The sequence below is a fragment of the Mauremys mutica genome, chromosome 11 (genome assembly GCF_020497125.1).
Source record: "Mauremys mutica isolate MM-2020 ecotype Southern chromosome 11, ASM2049712v1, whole genome shotgun sequence".
NCBI lineage: Eukaryota > Metazoa > Chordata > Testudines > Geoemydidae > Mauremys > Mauremys mutica.
The window spans coordinates 38,489,449-38,517,280 of NC_059082.1; the positions used below are offsets into that span (position 1 = coordinate 38,489,449).

Here is a 27,832-nt window from a genome sequence, read left to right on the forward strand (position 1 = left end):
AACCCAGTACGTCATGTGCACCCCAGAAGTGGGGTTTGACCCATCACACCTACCACCCACTAAACTTAATGGGAGTTAATACCTTTGTGGCCTTAGTTACCACCTACTAGTCCCCACGTGGCAGGGACAGGCCTTCTTTCTGGGGTGGACACACCCCAAGGGAGAAGCCCAGTGCCTCCCTTTCCTTGGCTTGGGGGAGCAGCGCCTCTCGCCTGGCCTGGGGGAGCAACTTCAAGTCTCCCTCCTGTTCCGATCGGCCCCCATTTGAGGCCGGATTCGGTGGCAAGGGGGGGGCAGCCTGTCCTATTCACCCCCCCCATCTGCTATCAGCAGCGACCGCTCCCCCCCCCGGCCTCCCTTCAAAATGGCCGCCCGCGCCCCCCCTCCCCTCCGCTCCGCAAGGCCCCGCCCCCTTGCGGCTCCCCCCCGTCACGTGGCGGGGACCGTTTGTCCGCCCGGCGACGCCGTAGCCGCTGCCCCGCCCCTTGCCCTCGGTCTAGGCGCGTGGTGGTGGCCTCTGAGCGCAGCCGGCGAGAGGAAGCCTCGCGCCCCGGTTGTCCCGTCCCGCTCCCCAGCCCGCGCCGCTATGTTGGGCTCCGCCCTGCTCCTTCGTCGCTGCACCGCGGCCGGTCTCCGTGGCCTGGCCCGGCGGGCCCGACAGCCGCCCGCCGCCACCGCCGGTGAGTGAATGAGCGAGCGGCGCCTTGTTCCCGCTGCTCGGCGCTGGCCCCGGGCCGCTGGAGCCCGGCCGCGCTGGCGCCTCCTCCCCGGCCCTGCCCCGGTCCCCCTCGGCTCCGCGGTCTCGGGCGGGGCTGCGGGGGGGAGCGCGGGGGCGCCCAGTTCCGGGAGCGCCCAGCGGCGGGGCCCCGGGGGTTGCGCCGGGCCGGCAGCGCCGTGTCCTTGCGGTGACCTGCGGTGTCACTCGAAGACTGGCTGCACCTGCGGCCTAGTGCGCGCCGCCCCGCCGCGGCTGTGGCAGCCTCGTCCCCCCCCCCGCGGCTCGCCCGGAGCCCTCGCGCCGCCCCGGGGCATGAGGGGGGGGGCGGGGCGGGGGGCCCGGACACCGCCCTGCCTCGTCAAGGTTATCGCCTTCAGGTCGAGCCTCCGGTGCCTGCGCCGGGGTCCCCCGCGTGCTGAAGCGGGAGCCGCGCCCGCCAAGGAGCGCTGGGGATGGCTGCATCCGCGGCCGCCACGGGAAGGTGACATTGAGCTGGCTGAAGGGGAGAGGGAGGTGAAGCCAACACGGGCACCTGTGCTGGTCTCCCTGCAAGGGAGAGGCGGTAGTGTCGGCCCTGGTTCCGGCCCCCGCCTCCCTGATGGGGAGCAGGTCTCTTCTTGGGGAAGGGCAGCAAAGGGGGCCAGGTTAACTGCGGCTAGGCCAGCTGGCCTATTTCGCAATGCCGCTACCTCTGTCTCTGTTACCCGTTTCGCTTCCTCTTTCATGCTTGTGTCTCTTCCCACTCGCCGTCTAGCATTTCTGCAGTGACTCTGATTTGAAGATAGTTGGCACTACGTGCAGCCACGATATGGGCCTTTCTATAACAAAGCTAACCTGTCTGTGGCATGCAAATCTTGATTTGTGTAAACCAGCCTAGTAGACTTTCCTTGTTCTCCCAGCTTTATGAAAAATATATGTTCTGGTTAATCTCACATGCCTTTGCAACCAAAGGGAAAACAAATCTTGAGTACAAGAATAAGTGTAAAGGTTTACTAACCCTCAGATTAGTAGGACAATGACAGAACCGTCTGTACAACAGTGGTTCTCAACCAGGGGTTCACAGAGGTCTTGCAGGGGGCACATCAACTCATCTAGCTATTTGCCTAGTTTTACAACAGGCTACGTAAAATGCACTAGCAAAGTCAGTACAAACTAAAATTTCATACAATAATGTGTTTATATGGCTCCATATACTATATGCTGAAATGTAAGTATTATATTTATATTTCAGTTGATTTATAATAGGGTAAAAAATGAAAAAGTAAGCAATTTTTCAGTAATAGTGTGCTGTGGCACTTTTGTATTTCTGTGTCTGATTTTGTAAGTAAATTGTTTTTTAAGTGAGGTGAAACTTGGGGGTACACAGGACAAATCAGACTCCTGAAAGGGGTACAGTAATCTGTAAAGGTTGAGAGCCACTGCTGTACAGGTACAGTGAGATCTGCTAAAGAGCATATTGTGCTCTTGTGTGAAATTTTTACTAGGCCTCTAAGGCTATTGGTTTCAGAAATGTACCACTTGCAAACTCAAATCTGTGTCTACAGTAAACTTAAATCAGGAGTCATTCCTGGGATATATTGTATCTTGGCTTTTTCAAAAAGAAAATGAAGGTAGACTGAGGAAGTTGATATTGCTGCATCTCTGTTTATATTCTGAAGTGTTCACGCGGTTTCCTGCAAGCAGCCAGGCTACCATTAAATCATAAGTTTGAAAAGAATGCTTATGTAAAATTTGTTGCTGTATCTTCCTCCTTTTCTTCCTGGTCTTCATTTCTGTATCTTGATGTGCACTCTGTTGAATTGCTCATCAAGGTTAAGCTCTCTCTGATTGCTTTCAAGTGCCTATATTTAAATCTCTGACCTAGGCCTGGTCTACACTAGAAAATTAGGTTGGCATAACTATGTAGGTCGGGGGGGGGGGTGGAATTCCACACTCCTCCAAGTGGTGTAGTTAAAACAACCGAAGTCCCTATGTAGAAAGCACTAGGTCAATGACAGAATTCTTCCATCTGTCTAGCTGCTGCCTCTTGAGGAGGTGAATTAGCTATGCAGACAGGAGAATCCCTCCCATTGGGATAGGTAGTGTCTATGCAAGTGCAGCTGAGACACAGCTGTGCCACTGTAGTATCTTAAGTACAAACAAGCCCCTAGTCTCCCTTCTCATACACCTCTTCTGGTTCTTTCTTTTGTATTCCATCAATGCTAACCTTACACCCTTTCACAAAAGTCTGTGTGCTGCCCTCTCTGCTACCCTATGTGCTTGGAATGTCCTTTCATGTTTCCAAGTCTCCATCCTTACCTCATTCAAATCGCTCCTAAGACCCACTTTTGCAGCATCACCTCCACAAAAATGTTTCATGCTTTTTAAAAAAATTATGTCCCCAAGATGCATTTGTCTAAACTGAGTAATAGTATAAGACAGGGGTTCTCAAACTGGGGATCGGGACCCCTCAGGGGGTCACAAGATTATTACGTGGGGGGGTCACAAGCTGTCAGCTCCCACCCCAAACCCCGCTTTGTCTCCAGCATTTATAATGGTGTTAAATATATAAAAAGTGTTTTTTAATTTATAAGGGAGGGTCGCACGCAGAGGCTTGCTGTTTGAAAGGGGTCACCAGTACAAAAGTTTGAGAACCAGTGGTATATGAGTATCTGTAAACTTGTATTTCCCTTCTCCCACTTTCTGATGTGTGCTTCATTCCTGTATAACTTTGTCAAGTGCATCACTAGATTGTAAGTTCTCTGGCACAGAGACCTGTCTCTCTTTTTTGTGTGAAATGCCTAGCACACTTGAGCATGGTGTACAGTGGCCTGTCTTCACTCAAACTTATCTTTTTAAATTAATCTCCTTAAATGGTCCTTTTTTATATATATATACACACCTCCACTTCCTCTCCCCCTCCCCCAGCACTCTTCTGACCTTGTCTTTCTTCTACCAGTCTGTTTTACTTTTGCTTTTGTTGTGTCCCCATCTTCCTCTGGAGGCAGCTGAGTGCAAGTCTAGCTTGACCACCAAATAGAGATGAGTATGTTGGATAGTGAGGGGTAACAGTGAATTTGAGGCTGTCCCCTTCTAAATGTGGGTATGTTGACAGCTCTTCATCACAGTATTATTTTAGCATTTTATATCACATTCCAGCTGGATCTAAATATTTTATAAATGTCAAAATTTTGGAATATCTCCTATAAAAGGCAGCTAGTAAGTATAATCCACTTTTACCTATGAGTAGACAAGGTGTTTGGAAGCTGTAATTTGCCCAAGGTCACAAAGCAAGTCAGTGATAGTTAGGAATATATCTTGGAAACTTTGAGTTCTAGCTCCTGGCTCTTAATATTCAAGTGCACAAGTATCTATTTCTAAAAGGATGTTGTTAATTTAGTTGGCCCGTAACATAATTTTGTAAACATGCAGTTATAAAAACTAAAACCAATGAACATATTTTCATGCCATGTCTTTAAAAACTTAGTTTAATCTTCAGTAATTGCAACTCAAAACACAAGCAGTAAGAATCTGAAAGTGAAAATGACTTAATTGACTTTTATATAGGTTGTAATACCATGCTCATCACCGTAATACTTGAGCAACTTCTAGTAATGCATTAAGCTATATGGCTGTTGTATTTGTACTGTCATCTTTTCTCTTGGAGAAGTGTGTGTAGTAGACTATCATATGTTGGAATTTTTGATAATACATATGTTGCTATATATGTCAGAAAAAGCAAAGTCAAAGAAATGTGCCTTTTGCTTATAGTGGAAGGTGGTGAAGATTATGATGGTGTCCCTAGCCTCTGTTTGCCAGAAGCTGGGAATGGACAACAGGGCATAGATCACTTGATGATTTCATGTTCTGTTCATTCCCCCTGAGGAACCTGGCATTGGCCACTGTCAGAAGATACTGGGATAAATGGATCTTTAGTCTGACCCAGTATGGCCGCTCTTGTGATGGTCCTTAGTTCCTCTGAGGCTGTGGCTACACTTAGCACTTCAAAGCGCTGCCGCGGTAGCGCTTTGAAGCGCTAAGTGTAGTCAAAGCGCCAGCGCTGGGAGAGAGCTCTCCCAGCGCTGTCCGTACTCCACCTCCCTGTGGGGAATAACGGACAGCGCTGGGAGCCGCGCTCCCAGCGCTGGGGCTTTGACCACACTGGCGCTTTGCAGCGCTGCAAATTTGTAAGTGTAGCCAAGCCCTGAGAGCTCATTCTACAGTCTTAAGTTGATGCCTGATAAAACTCTCTAATACTTGCATTTTCCAACTTGAGATTTTGGGGGAGAGAAAGAGGGAGAGGAAAAGCAAATTGTTTTTTAAAATTTACAGTTTTGATCTTAAATTTAGTATGCCCCCACACAAAGAACATTGTTTGAAATCTGATTAAGTTGACAGCATCCTTTTAACTTAAGTAGCCATCATTATAGAGGTGTACTACATCGAAAGCATTAAAAATCAAGAATATGTCAAGTGAAGGTCTGATTATTGTGAAGTAGTTCAGAATACTCCATTTCTCTTTTCTCCCAGATACCTGGAATACTTGGATACCTGGAAGGTGAAGCGTTGTCAGTCATTCCAGTCAAATTTAATGAGTTTCAATTGACTTCCAGTTAGCTACAATTGAGTGGTATATCTGAGGGTGTTCATTGTCCATTCTATTAGGAAGGCATTGTAATACTGTGGAGAGCTGTATCTTTTTAAGAGAACTCTATTTGATTTCTAAATCAATAATTCGTAATCTCCATTTTGAGTGATGCAATAATCTGTTACATTTTGGGGAACATTGAATACATTGTGAAAGCTTTCTTCAAATGATGTACTGAATCAATGTCTGGCAAGAATCTGTTGCACTCAAGTCATTCTGTTAAACATAACTTTAGTCTGACTCAGTGTATATATGTATTGGAGAGAATGATGTTTAGAAGAACATTCTTTTGTATTTTGCATTTTTTTTGTAATTAGGATCCATTGTCTTAAGTCACATTGTGTTTTTAGGAAAATTATATTTGCTTCGTGCTTAATGGTAAATTAAATTTCCTAGTGTCACTTCAAGCTAGGAAAAAAAGGCTAATCAGCATGAACAAACCAAAGTATAGCATAGTAGTCCTTAATTCACATTAAACATTTATATAGTGCTGTAGATGCAGATAGCACTTTACAAAACATAGAATAAGACATGCCCCCACCCCAGAGATCTTAATAAAATTTTGGTCAATGTGAACAAAATAATGTGTTGCATCTAAGTTAGAAAGGAATGAGGCTTAACTTCTTTCCCCTTTCTCCTAGACTCTAGCGTACCCTAAAGACATGGTTGGCAATTAGTGCCATGCTCCTGAGTGCAATTACTCTTTCAACAGTACCAATCATAGAGTGAAATTGATGGGTCCTAGTCATCTTTATCTTCTGTGGGTGGAGCAGCTGAGGAAGCACTTACTTTTGAGAGTACGGATGTAACTGCCTGTTTGCGCAGCAGCTAGTCCCATAGCTGTTAGTTGCTGTTAGCAAAGGCTACCTGTTCATCCCTTGTTTAGTGTTCAGAAAGCCCCTTGTGATAAAGAACAGTATTAGGAGAGGAAACTAGATTACAACCATGTTAATTGAATGCATCTTAAAATCTAGCCCACTTTTATTTTATTAAATTTAAATGAATGTTTTAAAGAAACAGTCAGATACTCAAGTTTCAATGGAAACTTAATGCTGGATGACAACCCCAAAGACTGAAGTTCTGTGCAGACTCATTGAGTAGCTGTAGTAGTGATAATGTAAGTTTCCCCCACAAGGCTTCACTATTCTATTCTTGAGGTAAGAGTAGTTCTGCCTCCAGGATGCCCCTGGAGACCCCAAAGGTGTTTTTTGGGGACTGGACTTCTGTACACAAAGGCACTATACAAATGCCACCAAGTCACTTTACACAGGCCACTGAACAGCCATTAATTGAAAGTTAGCTTTCATCCACTATTGAACCTGGTTACCCAGACTTGTGTGTATCCTGCCACTTCTCCCTCTGAGTCATCCAATTGTTCTACCCTCTGTGTTTCTTACTGTTAGAAATAGGATTTAGAAACTAGAAAACATATTTCCTCCCTTAGATTACAAAACCAACTATTTAGCAATTGTAGGGCTTACATGGGGAAATCATTCTAGAATAAAGTAGGGTGTAAACTTGAAACACAATAGCTATTCTGCAACAACTCCCTGGGTGGATGCCCTTATTCTGAAGTAAGTGTCTATATAAGGAGCTATTGTGGAATAGCTATTCTGGTCAATTTCCACATGTAGACAAGCCCTTAGGAAGCAGGAACAGTGGAGTTCACTTTCTCCTTTCCCACCATTTAATTTGGAGCAAAAATTGACATGTTAGCTGGCAAATATCCTTGTGAAGTCATAAATGATGACAGTGTTGCCAACTAGATACTGGAAGTCAGCGTTAAGGAAGCTCTATTTATGTTTTTGCCTGGTTTGCTCTGCAGCAAGGGAGTAAAAGTACTGGGGACCTGGAAGCCTTTTTTAAAATTAATTGTTCAACAGATTCTAACAATTTCAAGGTGATCACTTTTATTAAACATAAACTAGTCCTTTTTTGAGAGCTGGTAACTACATTTTTGAATCCAGTTTGTAAACATTCTGTAGATTTGCTCTTTCAAAGGGAGAGCAAACACTTGCTTGAAAGGCCTTTACTTGGACCATCTTACCACAGAGCACATCACTGGGATTTTAAATGTACTGAATTAGTGACTCAGAACTATTATGTACTTGCTGCATCCTAACTAAAGTTATGTCTACACAGCAAAGAAAAACCCATGGCTGACCCATGCCAGTTGACTCAATCTGCGGGGCTGTTCCGTTGTTGTGTAGGTTGGAGCCCGAGCTCTGAGATCCTCCCACCCCGCAGTCTTAGAGCCCAAGCCCAGAAGTCTACACAGCCCTGCGAGCTAAGTCAGCTTGCATGGGCTAACTGGGGGTATCTAGTTGCTGTGTAGACATAATCATGTCATAGCTGCAGTCTCTTGGCCTAAGTTTATTAACTAAATTTCCTCTGTTTTCACTTCAACCCTTTCCTATTCCTTCCTCACACAGCTGTGTTGCCTGCTCGTTGCTACTCTCATGGGACACAAGAGTCAGATGAAGAATTTGATGCTCGCTGGGTGACATATTTCAACAAACCAGATATCGATGCCTGGGAGCTAAGGAAAGGTGTGTTAAAAGGGAAGGAAGGAATGTCTGATATTGAAATACTCATGGCTATGGTGATATGGGGAAACCTAAACTGCTTTGAAATATTATGACCACTGAACGTTACAGCTATGTCAGAAAGTAAAAGCTTATGCTATAGCGGGGCAGATATGCTGTGCCATAGGCAGGGAGCTCAGAAATTCTCCTAAAATGCACTTCCATAATACTGAACTGTATGGTCTGTGTACGTTTTCTAAACTATCTTGAATGACATAAACAACTACACTTACTCTGTAATATTAGACATTTGTGAAAGAGTTAAAAGAACCCAGGAACCTTCAGTGTAGTCTTCTTCCTAACTTACTCAGTGCTAACCAAGGGTATAGGGTGATGAGGTCTTGCCTTTTCTAGAAGGTAGACACCTGAGATTAGAGAGTGGGATTACTTGTGTAGTCCAAGTGCAATCCGTGTGACTTGCTGCTTCATTGTGATTGCTTTGTACCCGCACTGTAAAGATGGTCAGTGATGTAGTACAATGGCTTTCAAACTTTTTTTCTGGGGACCCAGTTGAAGAAAATTGTTGATGCCCGTGACCCCGTGGAGCTGGGGATGAGGGGTTTGGGGTGTGGGAGGGGCTCAGGGTTGGGGTGAGGGCTGTGGGGTGGGGCTGGGAATGAGGGGTTCAGGATGTGGGAGGGGGCTCTGGGTTGGGGTGTGGGGAGGGGGTCAGGGATCTGGGCTGGAGGTGCAGGCTCTGGGATGGGGCCGGGGATGAGCGGATTGGGGTGCAGGAAGGGGTTGGAGCATGGACTTACCTCTGGCAGCTCCCGATCAGTGGCGCAGCTGGGGTGCAGAGACAGGCTGCCTGTCCTGGCACCGCAGATCATGCTGTGCCCGGAAGTGGCCAGCAGCAGGTCTGGCTCCTAGGCAGAGGCATGCATGCAAGCAACTCCGTGCAGCTCTCGCCCGCAGGCACCGCCCCCCAGCTTCTGGTCAATGGGAGTGCAGAGCCAGTGCATGAGGCAGGGGCAGCGCGTGGAGCCCTGTGGCCCTGCTGCCTAGAAGCCGGACCCGCTGCTGGCTGCTTCTGGGGCGCAGTGCGCTGTCGGAACAGGTAGGCACTAGCTTGCCTTAGCTGGGCAGCCCTGCCGACGGGACTCTTAACATCCCACTCAGCAGTGTTCACCAGAGCCGCTAGGGTCCCTGGGTGCTGAGCAAGGCGACCCAGTGCCTTACATGCCGCAACCTGACACTGGGTCACGACCCAAATTTGAAAAACACTGATGTAGTAGACCTGGAGTTCACTTCTTATAGTTAAGGCTACGTTTTAGTTATGGATATTTAGTTACGGCTGTGAACAAAAAGACACGGACCCGTGACCTGTCCATAACTTTTACTAAAAATACCTGCCCTGACTAAAACTTGAGCAGGGGCTGTGGATGCTGGGGGCGGGGTTGTGGCTGGCAGGGCCTTCCTACTGTCTCTGCATCCCTGCAGCTCCTAGGTGGTGGAGGCAGGGGTCAGGGCAGGGGCTCCGCTGCTCCCGCAATAAGCACTGGCTGCCGCAGCTCCCATTGGCTGGGAACCATGGGGATGGGGCCTGCGGGGGCAGTGTGTGGTGCGGAGATTTCCTGCCCCTCCACTGCCTAGGAGCTGCAGGGAGGTCATGCCAGTAGGAGCAGGGGAGCCCACTACCCCAAGGTAAGCACCTCTGCTCTCCCCAGCACCCTCCCCAACTCCTTGCCCAAAGCCCTGAGCCCCCTCCCACACACCCAAACTGCTGCTGCTGGCCCAGGGGCTACCCAGTCTTTTTTGTTAAAGCTTTTGTAGATAATGAGATGACATGGCTAGCATTGTACTGCAATGGCAAGAGAAGAGTGAAAGGAACAGATGGGGGAAATAGTTCTGGAATGTGAGAGAGATAAGATTAAAATTGATTTTGATGGTGCTTATCACCTTGATAATCATCTTAGAAATATAATGGAGATGGAAGGAAAGTGGATGATGAGAGAGACCCCTAGGCTGAACTTTGAAAAACTCTCTCGTAACAGGTTCTAACCCTCCTTTTACTTCTTAAATAATAGGGGTTTCTCAAGCTGTCATTCTTATCTTCTTCTGACAGGCATGAACACATTGGTGGGCTACGATCTGGTGCCAGAACCAAAAATCATCGATGCTGCTTTGAGAGCATGCAGACGGTTAAATGACTTTGCTACTGCGGTCCGCATCCTAGAAGTTGTAAAGGTCCGTATAGTGGTGACTTGGGGTATGTTGGAAATGCTGCTGCTTGTGCTTTCATGCTGCTGAAAGGGTTTTAAAATGGAGATGAGTCTCCTAGCTTCTCATGTTGTTGTATTTTCACCCACCTAAGCAGGGGAAACTCCCAGTTTCCTGATGGTACTGGAACTAGTAGTTTGACTAAGATTGCATGGTCAAAATCAGTTTTAATTTGTTGCTGTTTAAGTACCAACAGAAAATCCCTTCTGTACAGGATCACAGGTGTCAATGCAGTGGATACAGCTGTGCTTCTTCCTTCCCCTCTATTGACCCTCCTCTTTAGAGGAGAACAGAATAAAGAGGTGAACCTCTGCCACCCACACTGTAGAATGAGAAAAGGAACATGTCGTCCCCTTTTCTTCACCAGGCAAACTTGTAGGAGAATCATGTGCTAATGGGGCCTGACTTTCAAAAGTGTCTATACTGGACATATCTTGTAAAGGAGAACAAACTGAGACCTTGCCTATTACCAAATCATCTGAAACATACATATGAATATAAATAGCATGGCTGTGAAAGTCAAACAGCTTTGTACAACTGTAGCATTTTTTTTCAGGGAATTTAACAAAGATGACCACATGCTAAACTTATTGTCTCTTTTCTCTGCACCCGGTCTTTTTTGCTCTCCTCATCTTCCCTCTATGCCAGAATGACTGGCCACTGCAATGATTCTTGAAAATATTTCCTTTGGGGGAAATGTAAGGGATCAGATTGGTTTATAACCCCCCTCCCAAACTTCTCTTCTCTTCCCTAAAACCCTGTTTGAAAGGCTTTTATGAGGGTGACTTCTCCTTAACCCCCTAAGAGACATGAAACTAAAGTTTCATGTTTTATAAACTGACCCTTTCTTTGGACTTGTTTAGATATTAGTGTATCTCTTGCTCTTTTGCCAAAGCAATCAACAGGCAGCCCTCAAACTGGTCTGCAGAGCCAGCTGTTCACCTAGTGCTGTTTTTCCTTGTTTTCAGTTTGTATGTTTCATTACAGATAGACTGGGGAGGGGGTTTCTGAAACACTCAGCTTTGGCCTAACTCTGCTTCCATTGAAGTTAGTGGGAGTTCTGTGGTGCGCAAAATCTCACCCCACCCATTTATTTTCCATGTAAGCAACTGCTGTGGCTTGTTAATAGGCAATGAGGTGGCCTGCATGATTGTGGGAGGGTAGTCCACATAACTGTGGTTAGGTTGGAAGAAGTCCACATTATGAATACTAGAAAAACACTGCAGTAAATGAATGAATTTACTACTACCTCTTTGTACTTGACTCCAGCCAAATAAGTACAGGCTGTGATTAGCAGACTTCAGTGTAGATATTCTATGGAAGGTTCATCTGATTTAATGTTCTTAAGCAGTGCTACAATGTTACCTTTCCATCTTATTGGGGATAAACTATTTTATCACTAGCAATAAGTGGATCAAGCTGTAGATCCTGTTGTAAGTACATGATTCTCAGACACAGGCAGACATAGTCTGGCATACAGTGCAGTATTGATTTTTCTTGGCCATCTCTTTGCTATTGAATTAATTTTTTCCTCTTCTGATTAGGACAAGGCAGGCCCTCACAAGGAAATCTACCCTTATGTTATCCAGGAACTTAGACCAACTTTGAATGAATTGGGAATCTCCACTCCAGAGGAACTGGGCCTGGACAAAGCATAAACATAATTGGTAAGGGGGACCGTATCTTCCTAGAACCCTGAGATGGGACTACGCAGCCTAAAACTCCTTTTAAGGGTATATAGTAGTATTCCTTGGATGTAAGGAACCCCTAAAGAGAAGGGTGATGGAATGCATGTTTCATGGGTAAGACTTTTGGGACTTTCACTACCTGGCAATGGAAAACAATTCAGTGAAGAGTTCAGAGTTCTCTCATTAGTTATATATACAGAATGAGGGTGTCTAAAGTCCAATTCCTAATGGTAATATGTTATGTGAAAAGAAACCAAAGGGGCTGTGGGTGAGAGATTGGTGTGGCAGACTAATCTGAGCATGGTTATGTAAGTGGGGAGAGATTTTTGTAACAGAAATCATTGTAACATTCAGTTACTGAAATATTTGCCCCAGAGTCTCTAATGCATCCTGAAAATGAAAGGAGGTTAACATTGAGACGTCTTTTTTTTTTTTTTTTAAATCCTAAATGGAAAACTTTAGATGGTGCCTTTATTAAAAGTAAGAGGGTCTATCAAATGCATTTGTCCAAATACAGCAAGAAGACAGAAGATATGTGGAGAGAAACATTTTCATGTGTTGATAATGTTGATCACCTAGCTGTAGTACTACTAAAATCTAACAGTGTGTTTCTGCTGCTTGTGGGGCGGGTGGTGAGGGGAAGAGGCAATATTCAGTGTTCTAGATGTTTGCTTGATTGACACAATTACTGGTCTTTAAAGAATCCTCATTTATTTTCAGTGTTGCAGCTTTGAGTGTGTTGCCTTGACAATAAGCTGTTACCATACTTGCTCAGAAGTATATAAGACTTTTGCTTCCCAGCAGTCTTTGCAAGAAGCTCTTTCCCTCCCTATGGAAGGATCATCCCATATGAAACTGTGCTAATCTTTACTTTAACATCTCAGTCTATCTAACCCTTTTAAACAGAAGATAGAACAGGACACTAGTGCTTCCCTATGTTGGGAAGTGGTCCCATTGCTGGCAACAACTGTCAGCCATATTGAAGCTGCTAATGTAGAAGGGATAAATCTTCTGCACCTTTCACAAAGTGTGATATGGCTCCACCCAGTGCTGAAATAGCACTGTCCCCTTCAGCTGTTTAAAAAGCACAGCACTGGCATGGGGGACCATTTGCTTACAACATAGTGGACAGGTCAATTTCATAGTGTAGCTAGGGCTTAAGTGCTCTGTGGGAAAAACTCCTGTTGGCTTCAGTAGTTTCAAGTGTAGTGCTTGCAGGATTAGGTCCTACTTATTAAGGCTTGAAATTCTTGGTGGGGTGGCGGGGGAGGTATTTTCAGTGCTTTAAAGGTGATGGATCTGTTTTTAGGGTTCAGCTTGATAGCTGGTATCGGTCCTCAAATTCAAATAAAACTTGAATGGTCTCTAAATTCTGTTTTAAAGTAATAATTTTACCATTGTCTAACATTAGCTAATGCTTATGTTGCTGCATCACTGGCTGACAGCTTGGTGCCAAAAGGCTGTCAGCTGGCCAGTGGGTATCTATCACATTAGCAAATAAGCCCCAGCCACTGAATGTAAATGTTGATTATTATATAGACCAGCGTGAAGCACAACACAACTTTCAGTGATGATGCAACTGATGCATATCAATTTGTTTATTAGAAATGGGCTTCACTCTCAGAAAATAGTGGGTTATACAGAAGATGGCTGAGTTTTTAAGATTAGAAATATATAACCTACAAGCATCTCAAACTTTGCATTTTCACCCATTTTAACAACTTCAACAAATTGGCCTGTTTTAAAGGGGTAAAAACTGAGTTTCTAACATTCCTCCCCCCCTCCCCACCCCCTCCGGGTGGTAATGCTGGGTCACTGGTGCTGGTACTGTTGTTCTGGGCCTGAAGAATTAGACTGTTTGTTTGTTATACCTGGCAATGTGTTGATTGAGTGATGGGAAGAACACCATATGATTTGAAACTCCCTGAGACTGCCTAAAATGGTGTGGAAGTATTGGCCTGCTTAAAGTAATTTTTTTAAACTAATCCCTTATCTGTTCTCTTCCAGATGGGCTGCACATGCATTTTTATTAATGCTCCCTGATTGTACACAGTCGCCTGGAGACACAGATGTTAAAATATTACCTTATTTGAAATAACTTCTTTCTTTATTGGGTTCCAATGTATGTAATGTGAAGTTGGAACTAATAAAGGAGAAATGGGTTTGAACTGAACTTGGTCCTTGTTGCCTCTGTGGTGATATTGGAGAGGTAAACGAAAAAATGAAATTGCCCAAGAGCAAAGTGAGTAGTGAAAATACACTTTGGATAGAGCCAGCTTGCTATTAACTGTGTATAACCCACTCTGAATCTATCCAGCAACAGTGCTGGTTTCCAAGGCCAGCTGCAGAGTTCCTAGGTGGGACATTATATTCACAACATGTGAAGTTTACTAGAATTCTAAAGATAAAAGTATTGTCAATTGGCTTCTCTGCAGTACCTAGCAATGTAGATTAATGCAATGGGGCATGGGAGGCATTTGTTTGGTTTTGCTGTACCCTGGAATGGGATGTAATTTAAGCAATCAGTTGTGTGCTTTCTTGACCACTGGCTGATCCAAGTCTGTTGTGTGTGGCTTATGCTTACACACTAATGCTTGAACTTCAGTAAATCAGGGCCTCTTTTTTCCTATAGAGGACATACATGGCATTAAGTATTTTTAGGGACATCAATTTTAACTTGCTGAGTTTTATTTTTTAACATAAAATGCTAATTGTAAGCTCTTCAGGGCAGGAATCCCATCTTTCCGTTTGCTAGGTGTTGTACAAAGTAGAGGTCCCGATCCTGACCAGGACTTTTAGGTGATATGGCAATACAGATAGTGCCACTTACCTGTTTTTCCTCTCTTTAGGAAACTTTATTTCCCTTTCCCTCCCCATCTCCCAAAAAAAATCAATATAAAACTGTTCCCTGGTGACCTCACCTGCTGCTCTGCCAAGCATGGAATCTTTCAGAGGGCCTGAAGCAATGACTTGTGCATCTTGAATCTGACTTGGAATACAGTCCAAACAGCAAAAGGTGTCTAATATGAAAAAGGAGTGTGCATATATTCTAGAACTGTTCACTGGGGAGACTGGGGCATCTTCCTCTGTATAATACGATCACTTCCTCAATCATACTCTCTCTGCCCCTGCACAGGGGTGCTAGCCCCTTCCACATGAAGGAGTGAGTAACTGTAGCCAACAGCTGCTTACAGGCAATCCTAGCCAGATTAGAGTTGGGTAGCAAAAATAGACTGATAAGGGAAACTAAACAGCAAGAATATTTAATACCACACCTTATATTTATTGCTGGACTCTGGGAATGAGCCACGCCAGTTCAAACAGTTTTTCTTTTCAAATAGTGCTGAGATAACACTGACTTCAGGAGTGTAGGCGAGAAGAGCAGTTGTTACAGCTGAGAAGGTATTTCCTCTGTATTTGGAGGTCTGAAGATATTAATAGAAGGAATTTATCCTTTCATGAATCAACTACCTGAAAGGGGGTTCCGAAGAGGATGGATCTACACTGTTCTCAGTGGTGGCAGATGGCAGAACAAGGAGTAATGGTCTCAAGTTGCAGTGGGGAAGGTTTAGGTTGGATATTAGGAAAAACCTTTTCACTCGGAGGGTGGTGAAGCACTGGAATGGGTTACCTAGGGAGGTGGTGGAATCTCCTTCCTTAGAGGTTTTTAAGGTCAGGCTTGACAAAGCCCTGGCTGGGATGATTTAGTTGGGAATTGGTCCTGCTTTGAGCAGAGGATTGGACTAGATGACCTCCTGGGGTCCCTTCCAACCCTGATATTCTATGATCAAGACTAGACTAGGCTAACCGAAGTGTAGGCTTGTCCAAAGCATTTCACGCACACTTGGGAACTACTTGACCAAATCAGTGTAGTCTTTGCCAGAAGACTTGTGTCCAGAGGGAAATCTTCATGAGGGAATGAACTAAATGTTAAAATACTACAGATTTAATCGGATGAGTTTATTTTGGACTCTTTTTCTGTTGACCCTCTCACTGTAGAAAAATGGTCTAGTAGTCACTATCTGTCTTGGTCACCATTTAAAAATAAGACTCAGGAGGTCACTGTCCACTCTTCACCTGGAAGTCCATCCTCTGCTGAATTGCTGTCTGTCAAGAGGGCAGCAGAAGTTTCCTGAAGAGAGCCAACAGCAATAGTAGCGGTCTAAAGATGTATAGCAGTAGGTGAGGTGCACCTAGGTGTTTCACCAGCTGCCCCCATGCTCAGATACTCTTGGATGTGTAGATGGAGAAATAGCCCCTCTTCCAAACTCAAACACAAAGGGAGAAAGCTGCACCAATCTAGCGCTTCAGTGACAATAAGCCCCTAGACCTTTGCAAAGAAGTTTAGTTTATCAAACCAAACCCCTGCCAGCCACTAATGGAGTGCTAATTAATCAATGTTAGTGCCACAATCTGCTCAGATTTTTCTAACAAAACACCTAGATTTCTCAGCTTGGGTGCCTTGCTTTTCATTATATCCAAGTCTTTGTACGCTGTTTGGAGTGTAAGGCCTTCAGGTAAGGGACCTTTGGGGTGATTTTCACAGGCACAACTGACAAGTGCTTAACTGTTGTTTGTGCCTTTGAAAGTCTGCCCCCTTGTTTCCAAAGGCTTGTATTGGGGTGGGCAAACTTTTTGGGCCGAGGGCCACATCTGGGTGGGGAAATTGTATGCAAGGCAGGGGGTTGGGGTGTGGGAGGGAGTGTGGGGTGTGGGAGGGGGGTGCAGTGTGCAGGAAGGGGCTCAGGGTAAGGGATTGGGGCAGAGGAGGGGTGTGGGGTGTATGAGGGGGCTTAGGGAAGGGTTGGGGTGCAGGAGGGGGCTCAAGGCAGGTGTGTGGCGGAGGCTTGGGTGTATGAGGGGGCTTAGGGTAGGGAGTTGGGGTGCAGGAAGGGTGTGAGGTGCAGGCAGGGGGCTTAGGGCAGGGAGTTGGGGTGCAGGAGGGGTGTGAGGTGCAGGCAGGGGGCTTAGGGCAGGGAGTTGGGGGTGCAGGGGGTGGGTGGGGTTTGGGCTCTGGCCCAGTGCTTCTTACCTAAAGCGGCTCCCTGCATGCCTGCCCTGGCCCCATGCTGTGCTGCTTCAGGAAGAGCTGTGGCTCCTGGGGGAGAGGGCGGAGGGCTCTGCATGCACTGCCCTTGCCATGCCTCCAGGTGTAGTAAGTGCAGGCCCTGATAAAGGCCCAGTTGAGGTCTGAGGCCTAAACTAAAGTATGGTCAAGCCTTAGCTAAAAGCAAAAGTCAAGCTGTGAGCTGGAAGCTGGCCCTGCTCACAGAAGCTGGCAAGGAAAGGGCTGATGTTGCATAAACATATATTCACCTAGTGTGGTATAATATAAACACAGTACCAGAACACACTATACTGGAACATTCCACAGATAAGGAACAGGCCGACCCATCCTAATGACAAGGCCAAAAGGGTAATATGATGGATAGAGTTGTTTGTTCGAATCAACATGTACAAGGTGAGAGGCGGCACCTTACTACATAAATGGGTTGTACCTTGTTGCGTAGAGGGGTTGCACCTCAATACGTCAGGTGTGATGTGTAACTTGTTTGTACCTGTGTATAAGAATGCATCCCTGGGGCGGTGTCTTTGTCCGGCCGAGGGGGCAGTGGAAAGTCCTGCCACTGACTGAGCCGGGTCCATTGCCAAGAGGCACTTTCTCATAGTATGCCCTGAGTTAGGCTAAGAAACCTACAGGGAACTGCAATTGTGTCCAAGGTCGCAATAAACCTAGTTGACGTGACTTTGCATCTTACTAGACTCTGTGGTTATTGGGGGTTCTCGTTGGGTCTGCTGTGTCAGCTATCTGCGCAGAGCTGGGACAGCACACAGAGGGAACACACGCACGCAGCCGAGTGATATCAACATTGGAGAAAGCAGAGCACCATACTGGTAGCACTCTGACAACACCAGGTACCTCCCCTGAAGCTCCTATTGTCCGCGGTTCCCTGTTCCTGGCCAATGGGAGCTGTGGGGGGGGGGGGTGCCTGGAGGCAAGGGCAATGTATGGAGCCCTCTGTCCCCCCCACACACCTGAGGGCTGCAGGGAAGTGCTGTCAGCCACTTCTGAGAGCAGCAAGGGGCCTGCGGCGCCACTGGGGGCAATCCCACGGGCCATAGTTTGCCCACCCTGTTCTATATGCATAAGCTTTGCCCAATGAATTCAGTGCTCAGTGAATTTGGGAGAGTAGGGGTGGCTGCTTTCTGGGAATGGCAAACCTAACCCCCCATTAAGGCTCTTAACTGTAAAAGGAATGGGACTCAAAGGAAGACCATGAAAATTAATCCTCTTTGACATTCCTGGGGTCTCAAGTTTCTTACTAGTACCTATTTCTATTCTCACTATTGACCTCCAACTCCACCTTTTTGGAATTATTAGTATGGGGGGCAGGGGAGGGGAAATAGCTTAATACACAAGTTTCCATTGCTAGAAGCAGTTCAGATGATGTCATGATGAAAAATCATTTTTGATAATTTCAGGGAGCTCTCTAATGAAAGTTTGTTCACAATAAAACTTACCATTATGGGCTGTAGCCTCATTTAGGAAGAGCCTAAAACTGTGATGCTGTCTGAAACATCATACTCATCCTGTCTGTTGCTAGATGATACTGCGTCTCATTTCTTATGAGCATTAAATTCAGGTGTCTTTTTCTTAAAGCACCAAACCACATTTCTGTTCTGTGAGTCCTGAAGAATGAATAAGCAGAGGTGTGTGTGACCAGCTTTACTGCTAACAGCTTGAATGGTTATAAGCTAGCTTTACTGAGATTGAGTTCCTGGATTGGCAGAGTTCATGTGGCTGGCCACTTGAGGTCCCCTTGGAGGGCCAGTTCTATCTGAGTCAATCACATCAAAAACACTTCAAGACAAACAATCCTTCAGAGTGGGAATACTACCTTATTAATGACAAGACAATCTCATTGGGTTAAAAAAAAGCTAGGACTACATCCATCCCCTGTCTTAGCTCTCTCAAATTGCACTGTCCACACAAATGATCTCCACTGTCTTCTATGCCAGTAACCAATCATGATTACTTATCTATACCTTTTACTACATCTATAAAGTCCTAAAGAGAGGTCACATTATGTATGCTCCTGCAACTGACTGGGAGGAAAACCAGAGATTTTTCTTCTCTCTGTAAAAAATAGTATGAACTGTACAAGGCTTGTAATGCAACTAGCTTGAAGTAACATACCTGAAATGCAAGTCAGAGTTCAATCATTTCTGTTTTTGAGAGAATAATGAAAAACTCTATATTGGGAAATGTGGTTACTGGTATGTTCAATCAGCCAGAGTACCCATCATGGAAATGATCATGATACTCCAGGAAATATTCCATCAGACGTCACCTGTGACCCTTTCAGCTCTGGCTCAGGGTGGTCTATTTTCCAGTGAGACATCAAATAGGAAGGTTTCAGTGCCACATTAAGTCACTGCAGAACTGGTGTGGTCAGATCCTACAAGTGCATGGAAAGGGTTACCCTTTTTAGTCCCCTTCCCAAAAGACACTGATCATGGATACCTCAGGGACAAGTTGGGGAGCTTATTTGGGCCACCTGCAAATTCAAGGAAGTTGTTCCCTGGATGACATGGGGTTACACATGAACATTCTAGAGCTCAGAGCCATCCAACTGTCCGGTATGATGATCCTACTTGTTCTCCAGAACTGAGTAGTGCAAATCTTCACAGACAGCATAACAGCTATACTCTGCCTGAACAAACAGGGTTGGGGGAGAGGGGTGCCCACTTCTTGCCCTTCTGCCTGGAGATCATTACATTCTGGACTTGGCCCCATCAGAATGGGGCAACCCTGATGACCTTTCGTCTCCTGAGAGTCAGCAACAGCTTAGCGGACTTCCTGAGTAGGTGATCTCTGACCAATCACAAATGATCCTTGCATAGATTCATCACAGGACTGATATTCCATTGTTGCTGATTCCCTGTAATAGACTTCTTTGCACAAAGACAATGCTAAGTGTTACAACTTTCGCTCCAGAGGAGGTCTGGGTCGAGGGTTGCTACTAGATGCCTTCCTCCTGCAGTGGAGCAGAAACCTGTTTATGCCTTTCCATTGATTCCCAGGGTACTCTCCAAGATCAAAAGGGAAAGCCACAATCATTCTTATAGGTCCATACTGGCTGAGACAGTTTTGGCTGACAGATGTGCAATATATGTCCATTCAACCTCTAATGCAGCTCCCAGACCACCAAGACCTGATCTCACAGAACCATGGCCACATGCTATATCCAGACCAAAGTTACAGCACCTCATGGCATGGCTGCAGGATGGTTAAGTACTACGGACAGGAACTGCTCCCTACAGATCCAGGAAATCCTGACACAGAGCAGGAAAACATCTACTCGGAGAATGTATTCATCTAAATAGAAGAGCTTCTTGATATTGGCAGCCCAATGTGGTTTGGACCCAGCCCAGGTCTCGATACTAAAGATCCTCAACTACTTACTACAGTCAACACAGGCTGGCCTTTCATTCAGCAGTATTAATGTCCACCCCGCAGCAGTCTTAGCTAGACATCTGCCTGTACAGTTGTTTGGTCATCTCTTACCCCATGGTATTGAGGTTTTTCAGGGGGCTATTACACACCTGGGACCTCTTGAGGCTCATGGATCTTCTGTTTAAACTTCTGTCAGAATGTCCCTTACCCCACCTCACTCTACAATCTGTTTCTGGTAGCTGTCACTTCAGCCAGGAGGGTGAGTAAGCTGCAGGCTCTTCCGGCTAAACCCCCATGTGACATTCCATAGGGACAAGATCTACAAAGATATTACCCAAAGTTCATTCTTAAGTTGGTCTCAGATTTTCATATACACCAGTCAACCTAATGTTTTCTTCCCAAAGCCCCACACAGTCCTGGGTGAAAAGAAATTACATGTGCTAGATGTAGTCAGGATTTTGCTTTATTATATTGTCAGGACCAAGCCGTTCAGGCTATGGCCCTGTCCATAACCAGAGCTTGGTGTTCTAAAGGTCAAGCGCCGTCTTCAAAAAGAAAGTCACGATGGATAACACTGTTGTGATGGGTTGGACCCCTTTGGAAGTCACCTGCTGTGCTGAGATACCACTGACTCTACCTGTTCTGCCAGCATAGGCCCCCTTTAATCTGTCTTGCTGAGCCAGGCTTTTAAACTTCCTCTAACATACACACAGGCAGGGCCATACTCCCAGCTGCAGATCAGCTCTGGGAAGACTCAGCTTAAGGGACTTTCTCCAGCACTCAGATGTCCACCTCCCTTGGAGTACAGACCCAAAGATATATTCACCTCTTCCCTCAATGTGGAAGAGGATATGCACAATTTCTGCCCTCCAACCCCTAGTTAGAAATCAAATAAACTGGGCTATATTATAAACCAGAAATAAATTTCTTAACTATAACAGGTGTATTTTAAGTAGTTAAGGAGGTAGCAGACAGAACAAGGTAGACTACTAAGAAAATAAAGCAGAGCATGCAAACTAAGCTTAATACATCAAAGAAACTGGTTACATGTGCGTTCTCATCCTAAATGTGGTTCTGATAATCATCTTCACAGGCCAGATGTCCTTCCAACCTGGGTCCAGTTCTTTTCCCCGTTCAATCTTAGTTGTTTCCAGCAGTCATCTTGGGTGGGGTAACGGGAGAACTCAAGACTAGGATTACCTCACTCCCCTCCCTTAAATAGGATTTGTATAAGGCGGAAGTCCTTTGTTTCCTAGTTTGACTCCCCTTCCCTTACAGTGGAAAGTTACAGGAAGTCCCAGGTAATGTTTTAGTATCAGGTGACAAGGCCACCTGACTCTTTAGGGCCCTTGTAGCCATTCTTCACAGGTTGATCCACAAGTTCACAGGAAGACTAAGCTCTTTTACAGTCCATTGTCCTTGTTGATGGGCCATCCGTCCTGTCTGGCTTTTCCACTGTTGTACTGAAAGTGTTGGCAGTGGGCGCCACCCAAAGTAGCATAGTTGAAATAGATACATAGTCAATATTCCTAACTTCAGAAACAGAAATGATACAGGCATACAAATTGTTAATCACATTCAGTAAATCATAACCTTTCCAATATCTCACATGAGCCATCTTGCATAAAGTATATCTCAATTATGTCATATTGATATCATAAGCATATTTTCATAAAGAATATGGAATGACATGTCACAAATGTATCTCACTGTGCTACCAGCTGGCTGATGCACCTCTCCTACAGAACATCAAGGGTTACTCCACCGGGTCACAAGCAACATCTTCCTGCTCCAGAAAAGCACCAGTATGGGAGATCTGATCAGCGATGACGTAGAGTAACCTATGCCAAATGCTGTACCTTTAAATTAGTGGCTATGTCAGATGGCAAGTTTGGGAGACCAATACTACAATCACTGTTAAACTGATGCAGCTGGAACACCTCATTCCCACCACCCTGAGGGGATACTGCTTGTCAGTTACCACACTGACAAGGATCCACACTGACAAGCTCTAAGAGAGAACAGTTACTTATCCCGTGGTAACTAGTTCAAGATGGTCAATGTGGATCCCATGACCTGCCCCCATCCTTGGAGTCCTTACCTGCCATGGTCTTTGAATGGTGAGGGAACATGGGAAGCCAGTTTACTTTTCAGCCACAATGAAAATGCACAGCCCTGACAAGCAAGGTTTATTAAAAAAATCTGATCTCATGTGCATCCTATCCTACACTAGGATCTACACTGACTCAAAGAACCACAGTTACTGTAGGGTAAGGAACCCTTTATTTTCTTTTCCACAGAAGGTTGCAAAAAAGCAAGTGGAAGGTGGGCTAAGAGAAAGAGACTAGGCCTGTTGTTATTTGGGAAGTGACCAAGCTGAAAAATCAGAAAATATGTGCCCCAGACCCCTCAAGACCACAACTGTTAAGTGTTGAGTGGCTTTTAAAAGCTGAGACTATAACCATGGCACAAGCTTCCTGGCATGTCTTGCAGTGAGATAAGGGATTACGTATGTATAGGAGCTATTTCAAACACTCTCCTGTCAGTCCAGCTAATGGGATCTAGAAGTTCTTCTTCGAGTGATTGCTCATATCCATTCCAGTTAGGTGTGTGCGCGCCGCGTGCACTTTCGTCGGAAGACTTTTACCCTAGCAACCCCAGTGGGTCGGCTGAGCGCCCCCTGGAGTGGCACCATAACGGCAGCACATAGATACCTCAGCCGACCCACCCGACCCTCAGTTCCTTCTTACCGCCCGTGTCGGTCGTTGGAACAGCGGAGTGCAGCTTGTCTGACCTCCGCTTCCCTAGCTTCCTCATAGTTCCTCTGTTAAAATTTGTACATAGTTCTTAGCTTAGCTTAGGTTTTCTTGTTTTTGATAGTTTAATCAGTTTAGTGTTAGATAGTTAGCGGGTTCGGGGATTAGCCCCACCTGCGCCCGGGACCGGAGCGTATGCCCGGCTCCCCGGGTTTCAAGCCGTGCTCGGCCTGCCGCAGGCCTATGCCTACAGGAGATCCTCATAGCTCCTGTTTGAAGTGTTTAGGAGAGTCGCACTTATCTACTAAGTGCCCAATTTGCAAGGCTTTCAAGCCTCACACTAAGAGGGAAAGAGACATTAGGCTTAAACAGCTCCTAATGGAGGCAGCCTTAACCCCTCCGGCCGCGGCACCACCCGCTGTCCCGACGGACTCTCGCAGCACCGCCACAGCGCCGGGCCACTCTGCTGTGCCACCGAAAGCGCCATCGGCACCGAAACCGGCCCAAAGACACTCTCTCTCGCCGAAGGCGAAGAAGGGAAAGGCCGCTGCCTCTACGGCACCGCCGGCTCCGAAGCACCAGAGTGTGCCCCGTCCAGACCGCCCAGCACCGAAACCTGCCGCGGCACCGGTTCCTCTGCCGCAGATGCTTCTGCCGGCACCGGCGACTCCGGCCCCTGAGAGGCCATCGAGCCCGGCACCTGTGACCTCCCCGGCTCCGGCCGCGGTAGAGATGCCACTGCCATCGACTCCGGAGACCTTTGAGGCGGCGCGGGACCTCATCGCGATGACAGAACCGGCTGTGCCACCACCCCCGGCGCCGCCGGTGCGGGCGCCCCACTCCATAGGCAAGCCGTCCATGTTTAAGCCACCTGCCGGCACCGACTCTGACCGGCGCCGCTCCCGCTCTCGACGCCGCTCCCGCTCTCGGCGCCGATCCCTATCTGGGCGCCGATCGCACCGCCGCTCGCAGTCCCGGCACCGCTCAACCACGCGGCACCGATCAGACTCGCGGCACCGGTCATTCTCTCGCTCTCCGACTCGTCACTCCCGGCACCGATCAAGCTCTCGGTACCAATATGGCCGTCGCTACTCGCGGAGTCGCTCCCGGCACCGATCATGGAGATCCCGGTCGACCTCCCGGCACCGCGCCGGTCGCAGGTCCCATTCTTGCTCCTGCTCTCGATATCGAGATGCCTCCCGGCACCGTTCACCACAAAGGCGGGAAATGAGATCCGTGGGCACTTCGGCGCAAGGCTTATCTGCTCCACCTTGGCCCTCTCGACACGCCTCGGCCTCTTCGCACGCCGACAGCTACTATGTCGATGACCATGACTCTCAGGTCCCTTCGGGAGTTTTCTGGCAGTCCCATCCCGCAGACCAGGACCCAAATCAGTGGGGTTATTGGACCCCTTGGGCCTACCACCAAAGCCAAGGTCCTCCTGTGCCTCCTATGCGTACCGTACCGCACAAGTCACGCATCCCAGAGGCTACTATAAACCGCCCCCCAGTTGACACTGAGGTACCATCCGGTGCGGAGGAAGGGAATCAGCCTGCCCAGGAACCTCTGGAGCAGGAACCTTCACACGGCCCGGATGCTGACCAAGACGCCATCCTGCCCGGCACTTCTTCCTCCTCCTCTCCCCCGGATGAGGCGGTGGCAGGCTCGTCATCAGCAGGTCCCCCGCCAATTGACTTACGGGCGCACCAAGAGCTCCTTCGCAGGGTGGCACTGCGAATGGATCTGCAGGCTGAGGAGGTATCGGAAGTGAGTGATCCGATAGTGACCATTTTGTCCGCGGACGCTCCAACCCGCATAGCTCTTCCCTTCATAAGGACTATCCAGGCGAACGCTGATACCTTATGGCAGACTCCGTCGTCTATTGCGCCCACAGCCCGAGGGGTGGAACGCAGATGCTCGTATCCCCTGGAAGGGACCATGTATTTGTATGTGCACCCTGCCCCCTCGTCCTTGGTGGTGCAGTCTGTCAACGACAAAGAGCGGCACGGCCAGCAAGGCCCGGCTCCTAAGTCAAAGGAGGCCAAGCGCATGGACTTGCTTGGTCGCAAGGTCTACTCTGCCGGTGCCCTACAGATCCGTGTGGCTAACCAGCAGGCCTTGCTAAGCCGTTACGGCCATGACACTTGGGCTGAGGTAGAGAAATACAAAGAGCTCCTGCCTCAGGATTCCCGACAGGAGTTTGCAGCCTTCGTAGAGGAAGATAAAAAGGTAGCACGCACCTCGTTACAGGCCTCCTTAGACGCGGCTGACTCGGCAGCACGTACTGTAGCCTTGGGTGTTACCATGCGCCGAATCTCTTGGCTCCAGAGTTCGACGCTTCCTCCTGAAGTTCAATACACCATTCAGGACCTTCCTTTTGATTCGAAGGAGCTCTTCTCAGAAAAGACGGACTCCAAGCTTCAAAATCTAAAGGACAACAGGGTTATCATCCGTACTTTGGGGATGCATACCCCGGCTACCCAGAGGCGTCCGTTCCCTCCCCAGTTTAACTGCCCTTACTATATGCCTCGCTACAGGCAAGACTCTGGTCGGCGGCGGGGTCGCGGGGGCCGTGGGCAACGGCCTGGCAACCAACCGTCCCAAGGGCGAACCCCTTCTAAGCCATCGGATCCTAAACCATCCTTTTGGAGATGCGCCCGGGGACGACATACCGGATCTCTCTCCAGATCCCTCCCTACCCTTTTCCAACCACCTCTCCTATTTCCTCCCAGCGTGGGCTCGGCTGACCACTGATGCCTGGGTCCTGCGCACTGTGGAACGTGGTTACCAACTCCAATTCGTTTCACCTCCACCTTCCCACCCTCCTTCCCGGTCCCTCTTCAGGGACCCCTCTCACGAGCAACTCCTCTTACAAGAGGTTCATTCGCTCCTAGCCATCGGAGCGGTCGAGAAGGTTCCGGACGCGGAACGGGGCAAGGGGTTTTATTCCCGTTATTTTTTGATCCCCAAGTCCAAAGGAGGCCTTCGACCCATCCTCGACCTGCGAGACCTCAACGCAATACATGCTGAAGTTGAAGTTCCGCATGGTATCCCTCGGGATCATTATCCCTACTTTGGATCCGGGAGACTGGTATGCCGCCCTCGATATGAAGGACGCTTATTTTCATATCGCCATCTTCCCACCGCACAGACGCTTTCTCCGCTTCACAATCGCTCACCTACACTTCCAGTTTGCGGTCCTCCCCTTCGGCCTCTCCACGGCCCCAAGGGTGTTCACAAAGTGCATGGCCGTTGTCACCGCCCACCTCCGTCGACGCGGCATCTCCGTTTTTCCCTACCTGGACGACTGGCTCATCAGGGGGGACTCGCAGGCCACGGTCCAGCAACAGGTCGCAGAGATCAAGAACTTATTCACGAGCCTGGGCCTAGTTCTCAACATAGAAAAGTCTACCTTAGTTCCAACTCAGAGGTTGGATTTTATTGGCGCGACCCTGGACTCCTCTCTAGCCAGAGCCTTCCTTCCGCAGCTCCGGTTCCAGGCCCTTACGCAGCTAATCCGCGACCTACAGGCCTCTCGGATGACCTCGGCCCGTGCTTGTCTCCGCCTCCTCGGTCTCATGGCGGCTTGCACACACGTGACTCCGTTTGCCAGGCTCCGCCTCCGCCCGCTTCAGCTGTGGCTCCACTCCAGATACCGACCACAAAGGGACCCTCTGGATACCCTACTCACCATCCCAGCGGGTGTCCTTCAATCCCTGGATTGGTGGCTGACCCCTTCCCACGTATGTGCGGGGGTCCCATTCCAGGCTCCTCAACCTTCCCTGTCCCTGACAACGGACGCCTCGTCCCTTGGATGGGGAGCCCATCTCGGCGATCTTCGGACTCAAGGCCTTTGGTCGCTGCAGGAATTGAACATGCACATCAACGTCAGGGAGCTCCGGGCAGTACGCCTGGCATGCTGGGCGTTCCAAACTCGCCTCCACGGCCGTTGTGTCTCGGTCTTTACGGACAACACAACGGCCATGTACTATATCAACAAGCAAGGCGGGACCCGCTCATCCCCCCTCTGCGACGAGGTGGGAATTCTGTATAGCCCACTCGATACATCTGGTGGCGTCGTTCCTTCCTGGCGTCAAGAACACCATCGCGGATCGCCTGAGCAGGTCCTTTCTCTGCCATGAGTGGTCGCTGAGAGCAGACATCGCTCATGCCATTTTCCAACAGTGGGGATTTCCCCATGTAGACTTGTTTGCGTCCCGATTGAACCGCAAATGCCAGGAGTTTTGCTCCTTTCAAGGCCTGGCACCGGGCTCTCTGTCGGACGGGTTTCTCCTTCCATGGACTCGTCACCTGTTCTACGCCTTTCCTCCGTTTCCCCTCATACACAAGGTCCTGCTGAAGCTCCGACGGGACAAGGCACGTCTCATCTTAATTGCGCCAGCATGGCCCAGGCAACACTGGTTCACCACGCTGCTCCGTCTATCGGTAGCCAGCCCAATTCCTCTGCCGCTTCACCCAGATCTTATAACACAAGATCACGGCACTCTCCGTCACCCGGACCTGCCGGCCCTTCACCTCACGGCGTGGCTCCTCAGTGGCTAGACCAGACGGAGTTGCGCTGCTCTGCTCCCGTGCAGCACGTTTTATTGAGCAGCAGAAAGCCTTCCACTCGATCTACCTACCTGGCCAAGTGGAAGCGCTTCGCTTGCTGGGCTCAAGCGCGTGACGCTATTCCTTCGAAACTCCCGCTTCCGATGGTCCTTGACTATCTCTGGTCGCTGAAACAGCAAGGTCTTGCACTGTCCTCCATCAAAGTGCA

The 27,832-nt window shown here is 47.9% G+C and overlaps 1 protein-coding gene across 1 annotated transcript; it reads left to right on the forward strand.

Annotated features, from left to right (window-relative positions):
* The first annotated feature begins 467 nt into the window (after nucleotides 1-467).
* LOC123343554 (cytochrome c oxidase subunit 5A, mitochondrial) lies at nucleotides 468-14,011 on the forward strand. Its single transcript, XM_044978685.1, has 5 exons — nucleotides 468-680; nucleotides 7,778-7,894; nucleotides 9,996-10,117; nucleotides 11,695-11,817; nucleotides 13,846-14,011. The coding sequence occupies exons 1-4, from the start codon at nucleotides 587-589 to the stop codon at nucleotides 11,806-11,808; spliced, it is 447 nt and encodes a 148-aa protein (XP_044834620.1). The 5' UTR covers nucleotides 468-586; the 3' UTR covers nucleotides 11,809-11,817; nucleotides 13,846-14,011.
* The last annotated feature ends 13,821 nt before the right edge of the window (nucleotides 14,012-27,832 follow it).

Bases quoted from the DNA above. Each gene is read 5' to 3' on its own strand.
- LOC123343554 (XM_044978685.1), top strand. From the start codon at position 587: ATGTTGGGCTCCGCCCTGCTCCTTCGTCGCTGCACCGCGGCCGGTCTC. The intron at 681-7,777 runs GTGAGTGAATGA...TTCCTCACACAG, and splicing joins GCCGCCCGCCGCCACCGCCG to CTGTGTTGCCTGCTCGTTGC. The intron at 7,895-9,995 runs GTGTGTTAAAAG...TTCTTCTGACAG, and splicing joins TGCCTGGGAGCTAAGGAAAG to GCATGAACACATTGGTGGGC.